At 39.0% G+C, this 22,213-nt stretch overlaps 1 protein-coding gene across 1 annotated transcript in view; it reads left to right on the forward strand.

Moving 5' to 3' along the window:
- Positions 1-21,856, forward strand: part of LOC109224263 (protein VASCULAR ASSOCIATED DEATH 1, chloroplastic) — a 26,406-nt gene extending 4,550 nt beyond the window's left edge. Inside the window, exons 7-18 of the mRNA XM_019388852.1 lie at positions 993-1,087; positions 1,161-1,345; positions 9,690-9,730; positions 9,849-9,936; positions 10,074-10,160; positions 10,263-10,317; positions 15,071-15,137; positions 17,024-17,123; positions 19,570-19,631; positions 19,722-19,764; positions 19,895-20,172; positions 21,423-21,856. Of these exons, the coding sequence (XP_019244397.1) occupies positions 993-1,087; positions 1,161-1,345; positions 9,690-9,730; positions 9,849-9,936; positions 10,074-10,160; positions 10,263-10,317; positions 15,071-15,137; positions 17,024-17,123; positions 19,570-19,631; positions 19,722-19,764; positions 19,895-20,172; positions 21,423-21,674 (1,353 nt within the window). The 3' untranslated portion in view covers positions 21,675-21,856. The remainder of the gene's footprint in view (positions 1-992; positions 1,088-1,160; positions 1,346-9,689; positions 9,731-9,848; positions 9,937-10,073; positions 10,161-10,262; positions 10,318-15,070; positions 15,138-17,023; positions 17,124-19,569; positions 19,632-19,721; positions 19,765-19,894; positions 20,173-21,422) is intronic.

Here is a 22,213-nt window from a genome sequence, read left to right on the forward strand (position 1 = left end):
AAACACACACACACAAAAAATCTATTTTTTGGTTAATGCTGATAAATTATGAATACTCCGTTTGCACTATTTTGGTTAGTTAGTAATCATCTTGTCAGTCGCTTTCCGTGTAACCTAACATTGATGCATTCCCCAGTTCCTTGAAACCTTGTTATGCTACTTGTTACGTTCAACTCTAAAGGCAAGTGTGAAAAAACATAATTTTTTTCAGCATAAATTTGAAAAGAAAGATGCCGCAGCAGTGTAAGGGTATTAGTATTGAATGTTCCAAGTAGAATATCTATTACAGTTTTGACATTGCTTTTTGGATTTGTTTCCTTCACTTCCCTTTTAGTCGTCATCTGTGCGGAATCTTGGTATTGGTGGTACATCAGCTACATAAGTAAAGGGAAGGATTTAGTCATTTAGCAACCTAAGTAAGTGGAAGATTTAGATTTTAGACCTTTCAAAGATATTCTTCTTTGTGGAAATGGAACATGGTATGCAATCAAAAGTTAAGCAATGCCAAGAAGGCGGCACTTTTTACTAGAAAATCTGATATATGACTTGCATTCTTTAAATGAAAACACCTGATAGTAAAACGGATGGAATCTACCCTTCATTGCCAAAGACGTTATTTTGGTATTACGAATAGTTGTTCCCTTAATCGCCAACGAAGCACATATAATTTGGAGGCTTCTGTGCCTCACTTCATTGCAATGGGCATTGGGCTGACTCCTGGATAAGTTGTGTGGGCAAAGTCTCAGACATGTGCCATGTGCTACTTCACTGACATCTTAAATTTGGTTGTGAAAGCATTGGTGACCGTGTCCTTTCATCTCCCTTAGCCTGTTTTCTCACCATAATGGCTCAGCATAAGTTACGTGAAAATTTGGACATCCTACCTCTTGGTTTTCTTCTATTCATTTTTCTCTTATTTTGCTGATGCTGTTATTTTTTTTTGGGCCTTCTCTTTGCAGTTCTGACTATGTTTAACTTTGCTTTGATGTCAGGAGCCAAAATCTGATCTAAACACTCAAGAGAGTGGAATACCAGAAGGAACAGATAGTTTCAGGCAGGCTACGGAAGGGGTAGAATCCCTCGAAAGGTATCTAGAGTCAAGTTAGGAATTATCTTTCCTTGCACTGGAGTTATTTCAGTCTGTTAATTCATGTGACCAGGAATAAGGATGATACAGTACAGGAAGATTCAAAGCCCTTGGCCAATGGCGAATCTGGAATTGTATCAAAGCCTTTAGGATTGCAGCGCAATGTGGAAGAAGAAGCAGTTATTGTTCAAAGTACTGAGTGTTCCTCTTCTGGGAGGTCCTCAGCTTTGAAGCAGGAGGATTCAGATGCACCTCGGGGTCAGTCAAATGTCCCTTTGGGCTTTTTGTTATGTGCTTCTTCTTTCTTCAAGTGTGTTAAATGATTTTCTCCATTCAATTAATTAACAGTCTCTGGTTTCTAGTATTTAAAGAAAGATTGTTATTCGTTGGCTGATATGTTGAAGTCATGTGCATTCTTTTGTTACAAGATGGTAGATAGTTATGTGTAAATAGTCCTAGTCCTATATGTAGTAGGAGTAGAATATGTCCTAGTCCCATATGTAGTAGGAGTAGAATATGTATTATATATAGGGCTCATTGTATCATTGTTAATAAATAGATTTTTTTCCCGTGCATTCTCACATGGTATCAGAGATTGAGTGAGAAAATTATTGTTGTGCGTCATTCCAGCGACATCCGGGAAGAAAGATCTCATCGCCGTGCATTTTCCGGCAACTTCGTCTTGTTCCCAGGGTTTATCACTGCTACAGTGGTACTGTGCATATACTAGTACCACCATCAGATCCGAAACCCTTGTGCGACCAAACCCCAGAAATTCCAGTTCCATCTGAACAGAAAAGTCAGTCACCGTGCGTCTTTTCGGTTGACGACTTAAGATTGATTTGCGTTATCTCCTCATCGGTAAGTGTTTGTGCGAAATGCGAGCAACATCATTTCCTAACTTAATCTAAATGCTAAACCCGTCAGCCTACTCCAAAAATATTGGCTCACGAGATCAACTAGGAGGAGGCCATCTTGTTTCCATAAAATGCTCTCTATTGGGAAATGTGCCAAGTTTCTCCTCTCTCTCCTCTTTCCCCTCCAAAGCTCCGGCATAGCCTTTTCCAATGAAGCACCTATATTTGCCTAGCTATGGATCGGGGACTCACTTTTATTTCAAGCGAGAAAACTTTTCAGTTAGTTAGTATTAATGAGGAAGTTGATAGATGGTTTGTTATTACAGAGCGTAGCAGGAGATTCACAAGCAAGATTAAGATTAACGAGAGTAACCTTCGATGGGTATGTGAAGCTCTGATTCAAGCTTCGCTACAGACTGGTAACAAGTGCAGGAGATGGGGAAGGAAGATACAAGCTTATACTTTCAGAGTAATACAGAATTTCAACAGCTATGGGAGGTTTATCAGAGTCGAATCTATCTTAGGGGAATACAAGACTGCAATCATTATTCCAGAAAGCAGTTACAATAAAGGATGGGGAGACATAGCAAGGAAGATACAAGGCTATTTAGGGGCATATGTGGACCCAAGATTTTATCTTGCCGACGAGTCTAGGTCTTATATGGAAGCTGCTAAGATTACTCGATGGCCATCAGAAATCAGTGCTGCAGTAGGGGAAAAGCAGGATCCAATGGTGGAGGAAATTGGTAATGAAACTTTCTTGTCGAAGTGTCTCATAGGCCAATTCAACGACCCCTTCAACTTTAGCCCAAACTCCGTGGTGATTCAAAAATGGTTCGCTGGCAGATGGCAGGTCACAGCTCGGCTCAGAGTCACGCCGATCAGCCACAATCAGTTTCTGTTCGAGTTTCCATCCAGGCTAGAAGCAAACAGAGTCATAGCTGGTGACTGGTTTTGGAATGGAAGGAGATTGTCCCTGGAATGGTGGTCTCCGGTGGCCGGAACAGTGATGACAAGGAAAAAATTAGAGCATAGATGGGTGAGAGCTTTTGGAATCCCACTCCACGCATGGACTTCAAATACATTCAAATTCATCGACGACAATTGTGGCGGTTTCGTCGGAATTGATGAGGATACCAAGCATAAAGTGCATTTGTTCTGGGCTCGTATTTGTGTGAAGAATAGCAAGGATGAACTTCCAAAAAACTTGGAGTTGATCAAGGAAGACCGGGGCTTCGAAATTTCATTATTAGAAGACCACTTTGCTAAAATCAGGCCGGCCGGAGCTTCTTCATTTGGCGGAGCAAAAGGGTTACATGCAGAAGCTGGTACCTCGAGCCTTGCACCAAGAGCAGCAGTCACTCACGTGGGAGGAAACCCTAGCAGCTTTAATTTGAAAAAGGATGTACCTGTTAATCCAAAGGGTAAAGGTTTAACTGTACCAGTGGATAATGAAGGGAGTGGGTCCAATATTACTATTAAAAAATTGGGCTTGGAAGCTGACCAAAGTTATTATAAAAAAGGGCCCAAAAAGAAAAGCCCAAGTGAAGGAATCAAAGCTATTAAAAGAAAAGACCATCTAGAGGGTTGTTGGCCACAAGCCCAACCCTTATGTAAATAAGTCTAAAGCCTTGGTGGTTCCTTCTCTCGACTCTGAAGAAATTAAGACACAGGAGCCCTCCATAGCTCCCCTGCATGAGCAAAACTCAGATACCAGTCTCTCAGATACAGATGGCGAAGCCACTCCACATCCAAGAATCCATAAACCACTGCGCATCAATTCCCAGAATATGGATTTGGTTCCGGTAAGCAGTTCTGACACAGACTTCTCCTACCAAGCAGTCTATGAAGCTCTGCCGTTGACATGGTACGAAGGGGGGCCCGGTCAGCAAATTGATAAACCATCCATTATCGAGACCTCGAAGTGGACTAAAATAACCATGGTTAAGGCATGCAAGGCTTTCGGAATTAATGCGGCCGGGTTCGAGCATGATCTCTTAGGTTTAATATTGCGAATGGAGCAAAGGAGACAAGCTCAAATTCAACAGCAGGAGTCACAACCAAAATCAGGGAAAGGAAGAAACTAAGGAGAAGGGGAAGAAAGAGGTTACGCTTTGGGAATCAACTACGACAGAAAAGGGCAACGATGACANCAGTGGGTCAAGGGGTAGGCACTACAAATCCTTCTCTGGATGAAGCTTAAAATCCTGAGTTGGAATGTGAGGGGGTTGAATGAGGAGGTGAAAAAGAGCACTATTAAATCTCTCATTCAAAAATGGAGGGTGGATATCTTATGTCTGCAGGAAACAAAGATTGAAGACTGGTATCTGANGCTTCACAAGTGTTTATGGACCTCACTCTAATCCAGAGAGGGAGGTGATGTGGAATGAAATTGCAGGTGTGAGGGGATTATGGGAAGGCCTCTGGGTCATAGGTGGTGACTTTAATGTTTGTAGGTTTGTAAGCGAGAGATTGAATTGTACCAGAAGATCCAGAGCTATGAGATCATTCTCTGAAATGATACAGGACCTTGATGTCATGGATTTACCCCTTCAAGGAGCTCATTACACCTGGTCGAAAGGTGACAACTGCTTACGAGCTTCTAGAATTGATAGGTTTCTTATCTGCCCTGAATGGAATGATTCATTTAAAGATGTGAGACAAATTGCTCTACCAAGGTGATCTCAGATCACAGGCCAATTTTATTGGAGAGTGGGGATTGGGATGCAACCCCTTCTTATTTCAAGTTTGAGAACATGTGGCTGCAATCTGAAGGTTTCATTGACAAACTGAAGAACTGGTGGCAGAGCTACAATTTCTCTGGTAGAGCAGACTTCATACTTTTGCAAAAGTTAAAAAGCTTGAAGAAGGATATCACCCGATGGAACAAAGAAGAATTTGGGAAGGTAGAAACCAGGAAAACCAGGGCTCTTGATGAGCTAATGGCACTCGAACAATCGACAGAAGGTAGACAACTGACTTTAATCGAGTCCAATCAAATGGTGAGCCTGAGGGTGGAGCTTCAACAGCTAGCCAAAGCAGAAGAGATATCATGGAGGCAGAAATCAAGGTGTCAATGGCTTAAGGAAGGTGACAGAAGAGGGTTTCAACTGGTTAATAGATGTTATCTATGCAGGAGGAACCAGGAATCTATCAGTCACCTCCTCCTGCACTGTTCAGTAGCCATTGATATATGGAACATGATCTATAGTATTTTTGGGATAAGTTGGGTCATGCCACAAAATCTGTGAGACGCGTACTTGAGTTGGAGTCTTTGGCTAGTTGATAAATCCATCAAAAAGATCTGGATTATGATACCTGCAGTTATTTTTTGGTGTCTATGGAATGAGAGAAACAAAATATGTTTTGATGGTATCTCAACTCCAAACCACTCTATTAAAGCCAAATGTTTAACAAATCTTTTTTGCTGGACAAAGCTGTCCTCAATAGTTAGTACTGAACACTTTTTGGAGTTTATTAGCTCTCTTGTCCTAGATTGAGACATTGTATAGGGGCGAGCAACTCACTTTTGTTTTCTGTATATCTACTTCTTGTAAGTAGCTCCTTGTACTCTTGCATCTTCTTGATGCCTTTTAATACAACAATTTATTTCATCAAAAAAAAAAAAACAGAAACACTAAATATTTCCAAAAGATTGCAAACTCACAAAGAAGGAAAAATTTCATAGACAGACTCTTAGTTGGCAATGAAATTATAGAGGATAAGGAGCTTATAAAAGCGGAGATACTGGATTTTTATGGAAAACTATACACAGAACAGGAGAATTGGAGACCCTCTATAAACTTTGAAGGCATCGCAACCATTACAACAGAAGAGAAGAATGGTCTGGAAGCACCTTTTGACGAAGAGGAGGTACTAGCAGCTATACAATCAAGTGCACCAGACAAGGCACCAGGACCAGATGGGTTTACTATGGCCTTTTACCAGCACTCTTGGGAATTCATCAAACATGACATCCTCGCAGCCATGAGTCACTACCATCAGCATTGTTGGATGGTCAGGTCATATAATGCTTCTTTCATTGCATTAATCCCAAAGAAAAAAGGGGCTATGGAGTTAAGGGACTACAGACCAATTTGTCTCATTGGCAGTGTGTATAAGATCATAGCCAAGGTTCTAGCAGAAAGATTGAAAAGAGTGATGGGGAATCTGGTGTCAAACCAGCAGAATGCATTCATTAAGGGGAGACAGATTACAGATGCCGCATTGATAGCAAATGAGGTTCTTGATTGGCAATTGAAGCAAGGGGGTGCAGGTATCCTGTGCAAGTTGGACATTGAAAAAGCTTTTGATCAAGTGAATTGGTCATATCTCATTTCTATCCTCAGGCAGATGGGATTTGGGGAAAGATGGATCAAATGGATTAAATTTAACATGTCCACGGTCAAGTATTCAGTTCTAATTAATAGGAGTCCAGCAGGTTTCTTTTCCCCTCAAAGAGGCTTGAGGCAGGGTGACCCTCTCTCACCATTTCTATTCATACTTGCAATGGAAGGACTGAGCACAATGTTGGACAAAGCAAAGCAGATGCAGTGGATGAATGGCTTTAATGTGGGGAGGACCTGCACAGTCAACATCTCACACTTGCTATACGCCGATGACACCCTAATTTTCTGTGGCGCAGACAGAAATCAGGTGCTCTATTTAAATCTAACTTTTCTTCTTTTTGAAGCTGTTTCAGGTTTACACATTAACATGCTCAAAAGTGTGATTTACCCTGTAAATGAGGTACAAAACCTAGAAGAATTGGCAGAAATACTGGGCTGCAGCATTGGGACCTTCCCAACTACCTACCTGGGGCTCCCTTTAGGAGCAAAATTCAAATCAGAAGCTGTATGGAGTGGGGTCATTGAAAAGTTTGAGAAGAAGCTTGCTTCCTGGCAGTTGTTGGCAGACTGACTTTGATCAATAGTGTTCTAGACAGCATTCCCACCTACTATATGTCATTATTTCCAATGAGTAGTAAGGTTTTGAAACAACTTGATAAAATAAGAAGGAATTTTCTATGGGAAGGGAATAGCGGTGATCACAAATTTCACCTGGTTAAGTGGTCTAAAGTTTTATTACCAAAGCACCAAGGTGGACTGGGTATCAAGGATTTAGCTTTACAGAATAAATGCTTATTAATGAAGTGGCTATGGAGGTACACGCAGGACTGCTTGTGGAAGGAAGTTGTCAATGCCAAACACGGTGTACAGAACCACTGGTGCACTAAACAATCAAGAGCACCACATGGAGTTGGAGTTTGGAAGCATATTTGTAAACATTGGGAGGAGTTCTCACAGAATATGCACTTTGTAGTTGGGAATGGACATCATATCAAGTTCTAGAAGGATAAGTGGCTGGGTAGCACAGCTTTAATGAATGCCTATCCTGCACTGTATCAGATAGCTAGAGAGCATGACTCAACAATATCCCAGTACAGGGAAGACAACACTTGGAACATAATTTACAGAAGGAACCTACAAGATTGGGAATTTGAGGAATTGCTCAGACTACTGGCCACTCTAACTGGCTTCTCAAGCAACCAATTAGCACCAGACCAACTCATATGGGGAACTACACAGGCAGGAAGATACTCAGTGAAAGCAGCCTACAAGTTAGCCGGAACTCATAATGCAATCACTGACCAGTGGCCATGGAAGCTAATTTGGAAAGTCAAACTACCACCTAAAGTTATCTGCTTCAACTGGACTGCACTTCATGGAGCTTGCCTAACGCAGGATAACTTGGCCAGAAGGAACTTCTCTATGGCTAATAGATGCTTTATGTGCCAGAGGAATGCAGAGTCACACAGTCACCTCTTTCTACATTGCACAGTCGCAGCAAGTCTTTGGAATATGTTTTTATCTCTTTTTGGACTCGGATGGGTCATGCCACAAAACTTCAGGGAAGCTTTTGAGAGCTGGAGCCTTTGGAAAGTTGATAGCTCCATCAGGAAAATATGGAAGATGATACCTGCAGCCATTTCTTGGACTATCTGGAACGAAAGGAATAGAAGGTGTTTTGATGGGATATCAACTGCTGTCCAGTCTCTCAAAGCTTTTTGCCTAGTGTATTTATTTAGTTGGGCTTATCTAGCCCCTTTAGATTCTCCTGATAGCTATCTGAACTTTGTTAGCTCCCTAGTACTAAGCTGATTTTTTTGCCTTTTTGTATTGGAGCTAGCAATTTTCATTACTTTTGTAACTATTTTGCATCTTCTTGATGCCATCAATGAAACCAATTACTTCATCAAAAAGTGTTTGTGCGAAAACCAACACTACCATCTTATTCGGAAAAGTCAGGCGACAAAACCCCAGCCAATCGCTCCGGCAGAAAGTCACGCGCCCCCACGTGCCGCCAGAACTAGGGTTCCGGCGAGCTACAATAACTTTTTCCGGCGCGTGTGAGCCATTCTGGCCGCTTTTTGACAAAACTTCTTCGGGACAACTTACTCGTCTAGTGATTCCGAGCCTACCTATATAAATTACATCAAATTCTGACAACTTTTATTTTTTCCGGCGTGAACAGTGCACTTCCGGCGTGAACAGTGATTTCCCGGTGTGAATAGTAATTCCCAGAAAAGTTTCTGTTTTCTTGTGGTGTTTTAGAACCTATTTTGTAGTGTGGAATTCGGCTTAGTCTCAGTATTTTCAAATTTTTCGGGCGACTTTTCGGCCAACTTCTGTTTATCAGCAACCACTTGGTTTTGTTGCTCAGGGGGAGTCTAGTGGCCTTGTATGTCGAATGATCAACTTGCAGATATTTTCACCAAGTCTCTCACTGGCCTCGTATTAGTTACACATGTAACAAGCTCGGTACATATGATTTGTATGCACCCCATTGAGGGGTAGTGTTAGATAGTTATGTGTAAATAGTCCTAGTCCCATATGTAGTAGGAGTAGAATATGTCCTAGTCCCATATGTTTGTAGGAGTAGAATATCTATTATATATAGAGCTCATTGTATCATTGTTAATAAACAGATTTTTCCCCCGTACATTCTCACGCAAGAAGTATGTGCTCATGTTAGTTGCCTGTATGTTTACTTCTTCTTCATAATACTGAGAATTGCAGTGTCACTAGTCTAAAACATGAAACCGAATCAGAGCTAAATGTAATGCGCAAAGCTAAATCTCATGTAACTCTCCCAAATGTGCTAACGTGTAACAAGGAAAAAGGCAGGAAGAATGAATTAAACTACCCGGTGCTTTAGGACCTTCAAGTTGGAAAGTGCTGTCATTTTTATCTTCCACGCCTTCCCAGATAACATATAGTGCCCTCATCTTGGTCTGGTTATTCTAATCCTATTTCTGTGCCTCTGTCTGCTAATATGGGATTAAGCTGGGTTTGTTGTTGTTAGTATGCTAATATGGTATCAGACGTGCACATCATGAAGTGAGAGAACTGCATCATGAAGTGAGAGAGACAGGTACTAGGACTTATGAGCAGGTTTACTTCCCTCGTACTAGACATGTTTTCTGGTATTCTCCTATGGGGTGGGTGTCTATTCTTAGAGTTCTGACCACAAGTTAATGCTCAAGTTCTGTTTGATAGATGCGTACTTTCAACCTGAAACAAGATTCTCTTTGGTACTTGTATCCATTAGGTTCTAAAGCTATTCAAGCAGTTGTTTCTTGGATTCCACCAGCAAAACTTTTATTTTCTTTTTTCATCTTATTCTGTGTTTGAAACTCTATTCAGTTCCTGATTTACCTAAACTTTGCATTATTTGACATGCAGTCCCTGAATGCTTTACACTTGTTGCAGAGGCCAAGTTTCCGGTGATATAACTTTATCTTTTTCCCTAGTTCTTTCATTTGTTCTGAATCTCTAGTTTTCTTTGTGATGGATGTGTAATTAATCTTAGACTGTTATTTGAACTTAATTTTTGAGGTGCAGGTTACGGTTGAGAAGTTCTTTGAACTCTTCATTTCAGATGACGGTATTGCTTTTCAGGAGTCATTCCGTAGAAAATGTGGTGATAAAGGTGACAGCATTCATGGATTTTGCTGATGTGGATATATTTCAGCGTATTCTGTCAGTTAGATTTAGAAGCAATGGATCACAATGAACTGATAAGTAATTATGTGGTTAACCAAAAATTTTCCGTCCTTTATTCCCCAGATTTTAAGTGCACACAGTGGCATCCTCATGAAGAACTTGGGCACTCTCGTAATTGGTCGTTTCAGCATCCTATTAAATTCTATTTAGGTGTGACTACACCTCTATATCTACAATTTAATTTCAAACATGACTTGAACACTCAAGTGAATCAAGATTTATTTATTTTTGACTAATTTATGGTTTGATTAGGTGCAAAATTTGGTGGCTGCCATGAGGTGCAGAACTATCGTTTTTATAGAAACGGGTAATAACTTCTACTATGGCGCTACTATAATTCACTGATTTTGCTTTTTTTTTTTTTTAGAGATACTGGCACTTTAAGTTCTCTTTGATGCTGTCATTCTCTCTGCTGCTCCATGCGTTAGCGTGTCTGTTACATGATAAAGTTCTTTGCATAACATCATTTTTGTGGTTACATGTGAATTTCTCCGAAAGCAAAAGCTTGAGTCAATGTAATTTAATGACTGGGCAGCTTAGATTTGTGCAAAGTTGTCTAGCTTACGTGCTAAGAAGACAGGATTCCCTAATTTCAATGCACAATGTATGCTGCGATTTTCTCATCATATCAATAACAATTAATTTGCTGACCATATGCTTCTTCTAAGGTCAATCATCAATATATTTAAAAAAAACTTTCATCTTTTCCTTATTGGTAACTTTAGCTTTTTGTCATATAAAAGCATATGTAAAGCACATAAAAGATAATGTTTTCTCACAGCCGATATATGATATAGATGTCCAAGAATCATATTGGAATTTTTTTTAGTGGATCGCTAAGCAGAATCTTAATAATTTGGTTGGCTTAATTTAGTGCCTGAAGTAGCAAGTATGTTAGTAATTCGGGTGGCTTAATTTAGTGTCCCAGTAGCAACTGTGTCATATTTCAAACGATCATGTTAATTCGGAACTTCTTAGGCGACTAACTGAGTTAACAGTGGTTTAACATCTAATATCTACTCTTGCTAGCACACCTGGCTATCTCCATAGTCTGAATGAGGTCTCTGCCTTCAATTAAGGGGTGGTTGGACAAGCATAAGGTTTGGCAATCTACCTTTTCAGAATTTTACATGGTTGCGGAGAGGAATTAATGATGTATGGACAAACATGTAATAGCTTTTGAGGCTCTAAGTTGCAGCCTTAAAGCGTTAATAATTGGTAGACAGAAGTTGAAAGAGGAACTGTTTGAGCACTAAGTTAAGTGACACGTAGTAGTTTTTATATGTGCTCTAAGTTACTGATAAAAAGACTGACAATTCATAAAAGGAAGTTAAAACAATAGATGTTTCGAGGGCTCTGGGTTAAGTGATACGAAAATTGAATAAATGATGAAGAAAAATGTCACTTCCTGCATGGTAGATCTTATGCATCAAAGTACGTCTAAACTGACGCTACATGTGCAAAGATATGGAAGAGGAATCGTGGGAAGGGGGCCTCATATAGGGAAAGGAACAGGAGATCGTTTGAAGAAAAGCAGAGGAAGGTTCTGCAACTAGAAATGATTGTGCTGATAGATTTTGTAGCTAAAGACTCCTTTATGTAGATTCCTTTCCATTTGTGGAGGTGAGCTTTTCTTTTTTGCCATAAACTTTATTTTGTTGAAGGAGAAAGAATTGCATCACACAATGTGAAGGAAGCAAATTTATCTGAAAAATTCTTTGACCTTTCTATTAAAAAAATTATCTGAAAAATTCTGTATTAGCTGAGCAGTCATTGGGACTGATATGCAATGATATATCTTTGTAGATGCTAGAACTTCAAAAGGATGTTTAAAACCAACTCTAACAATTAATATTACCCAAACTCTACATAGACAACCTTAAACCTTTCACTACAAATTTTATGCTCGGTGCTGTAACTACTAATAATTACCAAATTATCGTATTTACAGAAATATCCACAATACTAAATGCTTGAAATATAGAAAGTACAATGAAAAGATTAATTGAAAAGGTTTCGAAGTCTCAGTTTGCTAGTTCTGAATAGAAAGGGAGTAAGACGGAAAGTATGCATGTGAATACACACAGATACCAAGTATTGATGCAAGAAGACATTTAAACTGAAGAATGGAAGATAGGAAATCTGATCCAAAGTCTGTATCTCAAGAGGAGTGAATATATAGATCTTTCGTGTTGGTTTTGAGAACATTTGTTGTGAAATGTGGCCCGACATCAACAAAAGACAGTAGCTGAAATGTGGTCTCCTCAAGGATGGGGACTTGTATTTAGGAGAATGTTGAATGATTGGGAGGTGACTAGATTGACTGATTTCTACAAACATCTGGAAGGCTTCACAGGATTACAGAATGGGGTGGATACACTAATATGGCAGGGACACAGCAGTGTCATTTTAAGGTGAATGCATCATACAAGATTCTGAACTAAACTGACATGCAGATTATCAATTGGCCTTATGAGCACTTGTGGATAATCAAGATCCCCTCTAAGGTGGCCTGTTTCTCATGGTTACTAGCAAAGGAGGCTGTTTTGACCAAAGACAATCTTATCAAGAGAGGGATGCGACTATGCTCAAGATGTTATCTATGTTGAGAAGATGTTGAGACAATTAGCCATCTATTTTTGCATTGCAGGATAACTGACCAGCTATGTAAGATCTTTATTAATCTCAGAGGCGTATTTTGGACAATGCCTAGCAAGATTACTGAAGTTCTTTTTAATTGGGATGGAGCTGGAGTTGGATCAAGAGACAGAGATAGATGGAAGACTGTCCCAGCATGTATTTGGTGGACAATCTGGAAAGAGAGTTCCAGATGTTTTGAGGATAGCAGCAGTTCAGTGCAGAAGATCAAACTCGACTGTGTTTTGCCCTTTTATTTTTGGTGTAAACAAAGTTACACATAAGATACTGTTTCAATCCTAGATGTCTTAGATTCTTGCTACGACTGCAGAATAGTCTATTCTTCTCAGTCGCTGACTTGTTAATATTGTCTCAGTACAACCCATGTACTGATTCTATATATATATATAAATATGTTACCATCTCAAAAAAATAAAATAAAATTGGACACGTGCTTTACGGGGCTTCTCTAGTATATTAAGTTCTCATAGGAAGCAAGATATATAGTTTGGATACTTTGTATATAGAGATATTTTGGACATGGACAACACAGTAATTGGTAGAACAAAGGAGTAATTGATTATAGTTGGCCCCCTGTCCTATTTTCTGAATGAGGATCCTATCTAGCTCATGAAACCCATCAATAGTTGTGCTCTTTGACTATAGCCTCCATAGCAGCATCCTCACTCTTTTTATGGTGGAACACCTTATTAGTCATACTTTAAGGCCAAGGATGCTAAGCAGATCTTCTATTCTGTCTGATTCCACTGTTGGCATCGGGTGACCTTTGCTAATAGGGCCCTATACATATATTTGTGGAAGCTTATGCTGCTGATAAATTAAATCTGCAAGTGTGAATCATCTGAACAAAATTTTTAAATTGGGGCTTTACGTGGAGTCTTTATGTAGATATACTTTTAAGGACCAAATGTGATCACATGCTCTGCGTGGATTCACTCATTATCATACTTCCGGAAATGATCAATATGTTAACTTTTCATCAAAAGGATATTGTGTCAATTTTGCATCAAGATATTTGTCGAGCTGTTTGTGTCAGAAACGAGAAGGAAAAAAAATAATGCTATTATTCTTATTATTTTATAAAATGAGAACTTACATCAATAAAATTTGGTGGTGGGGAGAGATAAGATCCTCTCCTTCAAACACTTACTAAATTAGCTTTTGATGTCCCACGATTCTGCTAGTTTAGAAACACCACCGGGGACCGGCTCAATGAGCACCTTTGGGCGGCGCAAGACGATTCCACATATCGAGGTCGGAATGGGATCGGGTGTTTTTACGTCTTACCGTAGAGGTCGGTCCGTGACCCCTGGATGCCGAAGGCGTCCTATCTTCCTTCTCTCTCATATTTTGGGGGTCCACATTTGCTCTAACCCCCACCCCCCAAACCAAAAAACCAAAAATAAAGGGCCATGGAGCTCCATCAACATTATAGTTCCTTTTAATTTTTTCCATGATCAGGGTTTTTTCTTCTTGATGGCCCATAGATCAGTGGAGGGGCATTTTTGAACGCCACATAAATTGCCATTGACACTTCAAATAATTCAGATAATAGTAGGGTAAAGCGGCTCCTTTTGGATACTGCTTCTGTGCTCATCGCGGTTTCTTCAGCAAGCTTAGAGCTTCTTTCTGGCTTATTTTGCTCTGGATGGCTTTTTGTCTCATCTTAACTGGGCTTCACATTCGGTTTCATGTTTTCCAATGTTTTCCTCTCACCTTATGTTCCTCCATTTCAAACCTATTCTTCTTTAATTGCAATCCTCTCTTAGTCTGGTTTCCATCTTGGGACTCTGCCTTTTTCCCCTCTACAAGTTCCAGGGACAGGCCAAATGCAAACGTTGTGTTACTTAAGTGATGGCCGCCTTTTGCTTTGTTGCTTGTTTTTCCCAAAGCACCTGAATTTGTATTGAGGCATAGTTGATTGATGTTTTTGGATACGTAGGTGATTCAAATTTATTGATTTTTAAAATTCACGAGGATATTGCATGAATTGAGTAAACTTCAAACAAAGCAGCCGTTATGGTTCTGATAATAAACTATCAAGGTTTAGAACATTGTCAAAGTTTGTTTCATAGAAAGAATATTTCAAGACCAGTGGCATGTTTCCAAAATCCAAACCTCCGTCCTCCGAAAAACGCTCCTTCCTGCACGGCTGCAAGAAAGAAAAAGGATCTGTTTCACTTCACTCACTGGGATAAGCACATCTTTTTGTTTTAACTTGCTTGATTTTGAAGCTTAATTGATCTATTTGCTTCCTAAAGAGATGTCCAGGCCTGCTTACATCTAGAGATTTTGATTTTAGGCTTTCGACGGTTTTTCGCTATCATTTAGAAATGCACATGTTTTAGTCTGTTGATTTGCTATTGATATTTATGTTGCTATTCTAACTTCTTTGATTGCAGTCACCTGGTGATTGAGACTTCACAAGAAGTTAGTGATGTTCCTTTTGCAGATTATTTTCGAGTGCAGGTATGAGCTTTACTTTTCGTAAGGGTCTGATTTCTCGTTAGCACTAGTACTCCTTGAGGTTATCTTGGACGGGTTCTTGATCAGTATTGATTATAAATCTGCACTTGCATCTACCTTCTTTTTTTTTCTTTTTTATAAATGTAAAACTGCACTTGCTGCTATCATTAAGGTGGTGCGCAATTCATGCGAGATAACTGATTGGCACATATTCGTACCAAAGAAATGCCTCATAAACGGAAAATTAAAAGGTAGACATTGACTGTGAAAATTAAGAAAGGACCTTAGGAAATGCTGCTGCTATCTTTTCTTCTCACATTGCTATCATGTTCGTAAACAACCATTACCCTTCTGTAATCATCAGTCACTCCGTTGAACACCAGCCAAAGGGGTCATTTGTCTGGGATATATGGGGTTATATTTGGTGGGATAAACTTTGGGCAATTGTTTGATGGTCTTAAGTGCTTAGTCTAATTCTTTTCTGGGCCCCGCCGGATGAGGGGATTTTTGGCATTTTCCCCTTTCTCTCCCCGTCTCACCTTGGACTCTTCTTCCCTTAATTCTGTGTTTTGTGTTGAATGTTCCTTGGATTTTTCTTTGTTTGTTTTGGACTAATTCAACCTTATTTGAATAGATTAAGGATCGTATTATAGTATTGCTAAGTAGGAACCGGATAGTTTTATCTGCCCAGTGTTGTTAGCAAATTAGTGTAAGCACTCTGAATGTTGGTACATTTATCTTACCTGACTTTAGTGCCTGGGTTATTATGTTCTTAACTTATCCTGCCTGAAGTCATGTGACCTTAATATTGCTGGTTTGTTATCCCCCTCATGCCAGGGTCATCTCCACAGACATTAGAATTCCAATCTCCTTGCAACAGCTTGCAATCTTTCCATAGGCTGTTAAATTTACACTGTCAATTCCTGAAAACACATTATCAGATTCATAGATTTGAAAATACTATCTGGAGAGGCTTCGAAAGAGAAATATCAATTGACCTCAGTATTTCTTATGTACAATTCAAAGCATGGTTAGTTTTGTCCTCCCAGCTATAGGACTCTCATACCTAAGAGGGCCAAAATATGGTTTTTTTTTTGTTCTTTTAGAGGCTGTTTGAGGTTAGTTTGTTGGTGAAAAGGAGAGGTTGAGTTGTTTCTCTTTCCCACTTTTTATTTTCTTTTTCTCGGGGAGGGTAGGGGATAGAATGTGGGGATGGGGAGGTGACAAGGAGTGGTGGCTGTTTGTTGTCCAAACTGGGTCTGTCTTGCTGAGACTCTAATGCAACTGTTCTTGACAAAGTAATAAAGGGATTTTCATGTGTAAGTCAGCTCACAGATAAACTTTCCCCCAAAAAGGGTTAGCCAGCAGAGGTAGTTTAAACTTTAAGCAGCCAAGGTAAGTATACTTTGTCAGTTCATTTATGTCTAACTGAACAACCATTTTTACAGAATTGCCAATTTTTATATGATGCTTGAAGATGAATATAGAAGTAAGTGAGATACTGAGGAGAGAACAATCAAATTCAACTGTACTTTTCCACGATATTTGTTCTAGATAACGTTGTTGAATCTATATTGCTGCATGTGGTGTCTGTTTCACATCTGAGCCTATTCTAACTTAACCAGTGTTCCATCTGTCTAATTTTGTTTTCTAGTTGAATTGTAGACCATCAAACAATGTCGTCTTTTGTTTTCAGATTTCCCAATCACAAAATTGGTGGCTGATATATAGTATATTCATGTAGTTTCTAGATTCCAAATGTTTCAGGTTAGCCTTGTGTTGGAAAAGGGGGGGGGGGGGGGGGTTAATGGTTGTTGGCATGTTGAAATCTTTTCGATTTTATCTTGGTTTCTTCTCATGATATATTTCTTCCCTTCCTTTCACATTAGGGTTTTTGGGATGTGGAGAAGGATCACGATGAACCAGTAGGAGGCTGCAGTTTGAAGGTGTACGTAAATGTGGCCTTTTCAAAGAAAACCATGTTTAGAGGTGCACATGTGTCTTTATTGCTCATATATACCTTCTTCAAGTTTGACTTACTGTAATTTTCAAAGAAACAGCAAATGACTTCTTTTTTCTCAAGAAGGAACTGCAAGTGTGATCTTACTGCGCCTTTAAGAGGCGTTGAAATCTGGGCTAGAATATCATGGCTTTTTTTCCTTTCCTCTTGTATGCAGGGCTTTCCACCGGCTCATCAATAATTTAATAATTTCATAAAGTATCTTGCCTTCTCGTTATTGAAAGAGTTATGCTTTTGGTGATAGATTAATCAAATGCTTTTATATGCTATACTCCTCCTTTATTCAAAGGGCTTCTTATTTGTAACTCTTACTTGGCTTGTAAGTAAATGTTGGTGGGAGCACGGGATGATGATGAAAATATAAATCAATAAAGAGACAGAAAAAATGCAAAAAAGCACGACTCTTTCTATTTCTGTGCTGGCATTTGAGTTGTCTCCCTTCCAAAAAACAGCTACTGCTATCAATACAATATTAAAGTAAAAGTGACTAAGCTCAACGGACACCTATGTAGCAATTGCACAGGAATGGTCAATTGTGGCACAATTAGTTCAATTATTTTAGAGACCATTTGATCCAAAAAGTTGCTGTTGCTGCTTTTGCCATATCGTGGGGATCTCCAGCTTTAGGAAGTTTGTGTCTGGGATCTGGTAATTTACGATTACTTCTTCTGGTCGGCTTGTACTAACCTGTGCTTTAGAGGGCATATCACTTTTAGTATCAGGATCTGGTTCTTTGTTTTCTAGAAGGAAAAAATGGGTTCCTTTCACTTCAGGTTCTTTTGTTGTAATCAAATATGATAGAGCTGGATAAACAAGGCAAGGATCGCCAGCTCGTCCAATGCTTAGGTTAACCAAATGCTTCGATGTGCTTAGTACACTTTTGATGATTGATTAATCAAAATATTTCGCCACTGATGCTACATGGGGCTTATCCACTCATATTCAATTTCTTTGCTTCTCCTGAAAAGGGGTGTCAAATAGGCTGATTGGGCTACATTTGGACAGGTCAAAATGGGTTGCATCAAATAAACGGGCTGGGCTATAACCTGCTCAATGTTTGCTTGGGTTGAAAGGGGCGAGTCAACTTGGGCTAAACAATGGGTCATTGACCCATCCAGCCCAACTCAAAACGTTTTCCATTTATTTGTTTGTTCTTTTATAATCTGTTTAATAATCATATCAAAACAATAAAATATTTTTCTTTGTTTATTATGACTATTTTAAACAAACTTAACTCAAAAAAAAAAAAAAAAAAAACCTTTTTGTGTTTTGATAAGTTTTCTTATGGATCATTGCCAAAATGACCCGCCAATAAATATATGCCAAGCCCAACCCTCAACACCCCAGTTCTGATGTTAACTGCGAAATGTTGAACAAATCTACATCCCATTTTTTTGAGAATTAATATAGATAACCATTTGCTAGTGCTCTTCCTTCAACTGAGCCTTACTTATGTTTGATCAATCATTTTTTAGTTAGTAATTTCCTAGAGTTTATCTTTTAAGTTGCTGGTGATTTTCCATTGGCAGTCATTATGAGCATCTATGTTCTTAGTTTTTTGCACAACTAGGGGTTTAATAGTTGTTTTATGCTAAGATGAAACCTTCGATAGACGAAGCATGAAACTTGAGCTTTCGGAAAATTCCTTTATTTATTCTGATATTGACTGTAAGACTGTGAAGCCGACACAGCTATTTGCTGGTGCTCTTCCTTCCACCCAGTCTTAGTTGTGTTCCATCATATCATGTACTATCTACTATTACCAACTGCATATCCTTTAAGTTGTTAGCAATGATCCATTGGCAAGGTATTATGAGGATCAGAGCTATATTTTTTGTTGCCCAAGTTGAAGTTTAAAGAGAGTTTATATAAACAATCCCCACCTTGTATGTATAGATATTCCTGAGCCTGGGATCTATCAGAAACAACCTCTCTACCTTCAAGGTAAGGTAGGGGTAAGGTATGTGTACATTCTACTCTCCTCAGACCCCATTTGTGGGATTATTCTGGTGTTTTTTGTTGTTGTTGTACTTCTATGTATAGATATTGAAGAGTTTTGTTTTGGTAGGCTCTTTGAAAGTGTGTTTTCATGTTTTCAATGTTGACATGATTGAAAATAGAGAGAATTTTTCACCACAATCCACATGGCATGACCTGACATGATAGTAAATACAGAAAGAAGTTTTTCACAAAAGGCAAGATATGTGCAGCACTTTTGCGTATATGTTTTGAAATAACAAATTTTGAGCAAGACGAGATACAACAGAAAAAAATGGTCCTACTTAGGATTTGATGTGCATTTTAGTGTATCCTTTTTAGTTTCAATGCTTAAGCAGTTAAGGGAAAACGGTAACTTATGATGATCACCTTACAAAAATATCTGTTTGGCTGCTAAATGCTTGGAAATCTCTGCAGGGAAGATAGTGCAGTCTACTGTTGATGAATGTCGAGACGTGTATGCGATATGGATTGCCCTTGTATTTTTTTCATCCCTTCCGGTTTCTTCTATTTTCAGTTTGCAGGTATTTCAAGGCTGTTTAAGAAATTGATGTGGGTTTTTATTTCAGGCACATGAACTGTTGAAGCAAAAGAAGTTAGAGAAGGAAGAAGGTAGTGCTTCTGGGAACCTCTTGTATCATACCTTTGTCTGTAACAACTGGCATCTGCTGTTTTATATGTTGTAGTATATGTTCTTTGATTCCAGGCTCACATTATCTGATTAAATTATTTTCTATATCAGCCGGTGGTCATGCTGCTAATGTGGTAACAAGTGCTCAGCAGAAAGAGAGTTCCAAACATGTGGAAATATTAGATGGGGCAAGTGATGAAGTTAGGTCACAAACACTGCCACTCAACCAGCTAGCTGCTGATTCCCTGCTGAGTAGTTGTAGCAGTACCGTGTCTATTACTTCCTTGTGTAGAAATTTCATGCTTAAGTGTTCATCATCTTTCAAATCTCAAAGCCAGTTTTCCATTCTTATAGTGATCACCATTGCTGTGATCCTGCTCTTAATGCAGGTATGTTTCTCAATTTGCGCCTTCTATCTGAGTTACGTTTAACTAATTTGCTACCACAAACTGTTCCTCATATGATGTTGTGAGCAGGGAAAGTAAACTGCTTTGGTCATGTGATCACGCAGTTGCTGATTTTCATGCTTTTTTTCTGTTAATCGTTAGTGTCAAAAAATAGTTACTGGAGAATTTGTCAACTGCAGATTGTACGCTTATTTTTGGTCCGACTCTTTTTCCCTGATTTTGGGGTTAGTGTCGTGATACTCAGTAAACTATTCTTGGTACAGTAGAATTAACTTTTCGATGTCCAAGATAGTGATGCAAACACTCCCTCCTTACCATTTTAATTGACATGGGTTGACCTTCAAGGTTTGAATGGCTTATTGTATTGGTTTATTTGAGGAGATCAAAATAATAATTTGAAGTGTGAGGAAGTGTACAAATTTGTTGGAAAGAACCAAATCAATTTTGAAGTAATAAAAGTAGCATATATTCATATTTGTTTGAATAGAAGGGGAAAAAGTTGGAACAAATTATGATTGAAATCATAGTATTGACGAATTAAGGTAGAAACCGGGTTAATAAAATGGTGACAAGAGAGGGAATGTAATTAGCTGCATGTTACTAGAGTTGGCTGACTTTCGGTGGTAGAAGTAGGTTAGGGCTATACGAGCTGATATTCTAGTATGTTTGCTCTTTCCATCTTGTTTAAATGTAGGAAATTGCTGTCCTTGTCCACTTCGTTTTGATGCATGTGGAACATACTTTGTATTTATCTGTCTCTCCTATGAGATGTACATCATCTGATCCTGGCGTTACTCTTTTTCATTATATGCCTTTTGGAAAACAAGTCAACATTACACCTATGTTGCTCGGACTCTCCGAAAATGTCGTCGGCTACTTGTCGGATCCTCCAAAAGTAGTGTATTTTTGGAGCATCCGACACGGGTGCGGCAGCATTTTGGAGAGTCCGCGCAACATAGCATTACACCCTCCCCTGCAACTAATTTGCGAGTTTCAGCCCCGTCTGGCTTTTGTTTGACTATGTCAATGTTGTTCTCTGCTCTAATTTGTTTGTTACTTTGTATATGTGATGCATTGATCTTCTACTGTGTATGACTTAATCTGTTTTCACATATGGTGGTCCTCAGAACAGATCGATCAGTCAATATTGCTGTCAGAACTTCTCTTGCAAACTGAGGTGAAACATAAATTTTGGTGTCTAATCTTTTGGTGTAATATAACTTCATTTGCAGATGAGCATACTCGTGCTATTAGGTAGACCTCAGCACGTCCACGTGATACCTCAAGGGGACTGCACAGGTAGCATGTATCGACTGGGAGATAGGGGTATAGACACACTAGCTTTTCTGGATAAACAGATTAGTCATCTCAAAGAGGAGATGGTTATGGTCGAAACACTGCTCGGCAAAATGCAGCAGGAGCATACACTTCTAAACACGAAATTGAAAGAGTTTGAGCGCCTACGGAAGCACCAGAAAGGATAAACGAGCTGTGTACATAGATGCTGCTGCTTCTTTTCTTCCCTTCCTTATTATCTTCTTTTTGGGTGAAAGGCTTGTATGTTGTACATTTTTCTGATTTTTCGACATTCATGTACATTTTGAATTACATGGTTGCACTATCTACATAAAATAGTAAAACAAGGTTACTGGACTGTTTATAACTATGCAAGCGCCCCAAGAGCTCTTATACACACGCATATACACACATAATGATTAGAATAATTATGGAAATAGAATACACTTTTGTGTATATATATATATATATATATATATAGCATTGTATACATCTTCCCCCTACTTCCCTTTCCCTTTCCTTTTNGGTGTTACTATAACAAGGAAAAAATTTAAACTGATAAAATGGCTGCAACCTAAAGACAACAGAAATTATAATATCATTTGGGCAAAGTCATTACTTTCTCCTTGATTATTGCCATTCCCTTTGAGTTCTTTTAGAAGAAGCTTCAGCAATCAGATTAATATATAATCAAATTCGGACGGCACTATCTAAAAGTTTCGAGAAA

The sequence above is a fragment of the Nicotiana attenuata genome, chromosome 1 (assembly GCF_001879085.1).
Source record: "Nicotiana attenuata strain UT chromosome 1, NIATTr2, whole genome shotgun sequence".
NCBI classification, from domain to species: Eukaryota; Viridiplantae; Streptophyta; class Magnoliopsida; order Solanales; family Solanaceae; genus Nicotiana; species Nicotiana attenuata.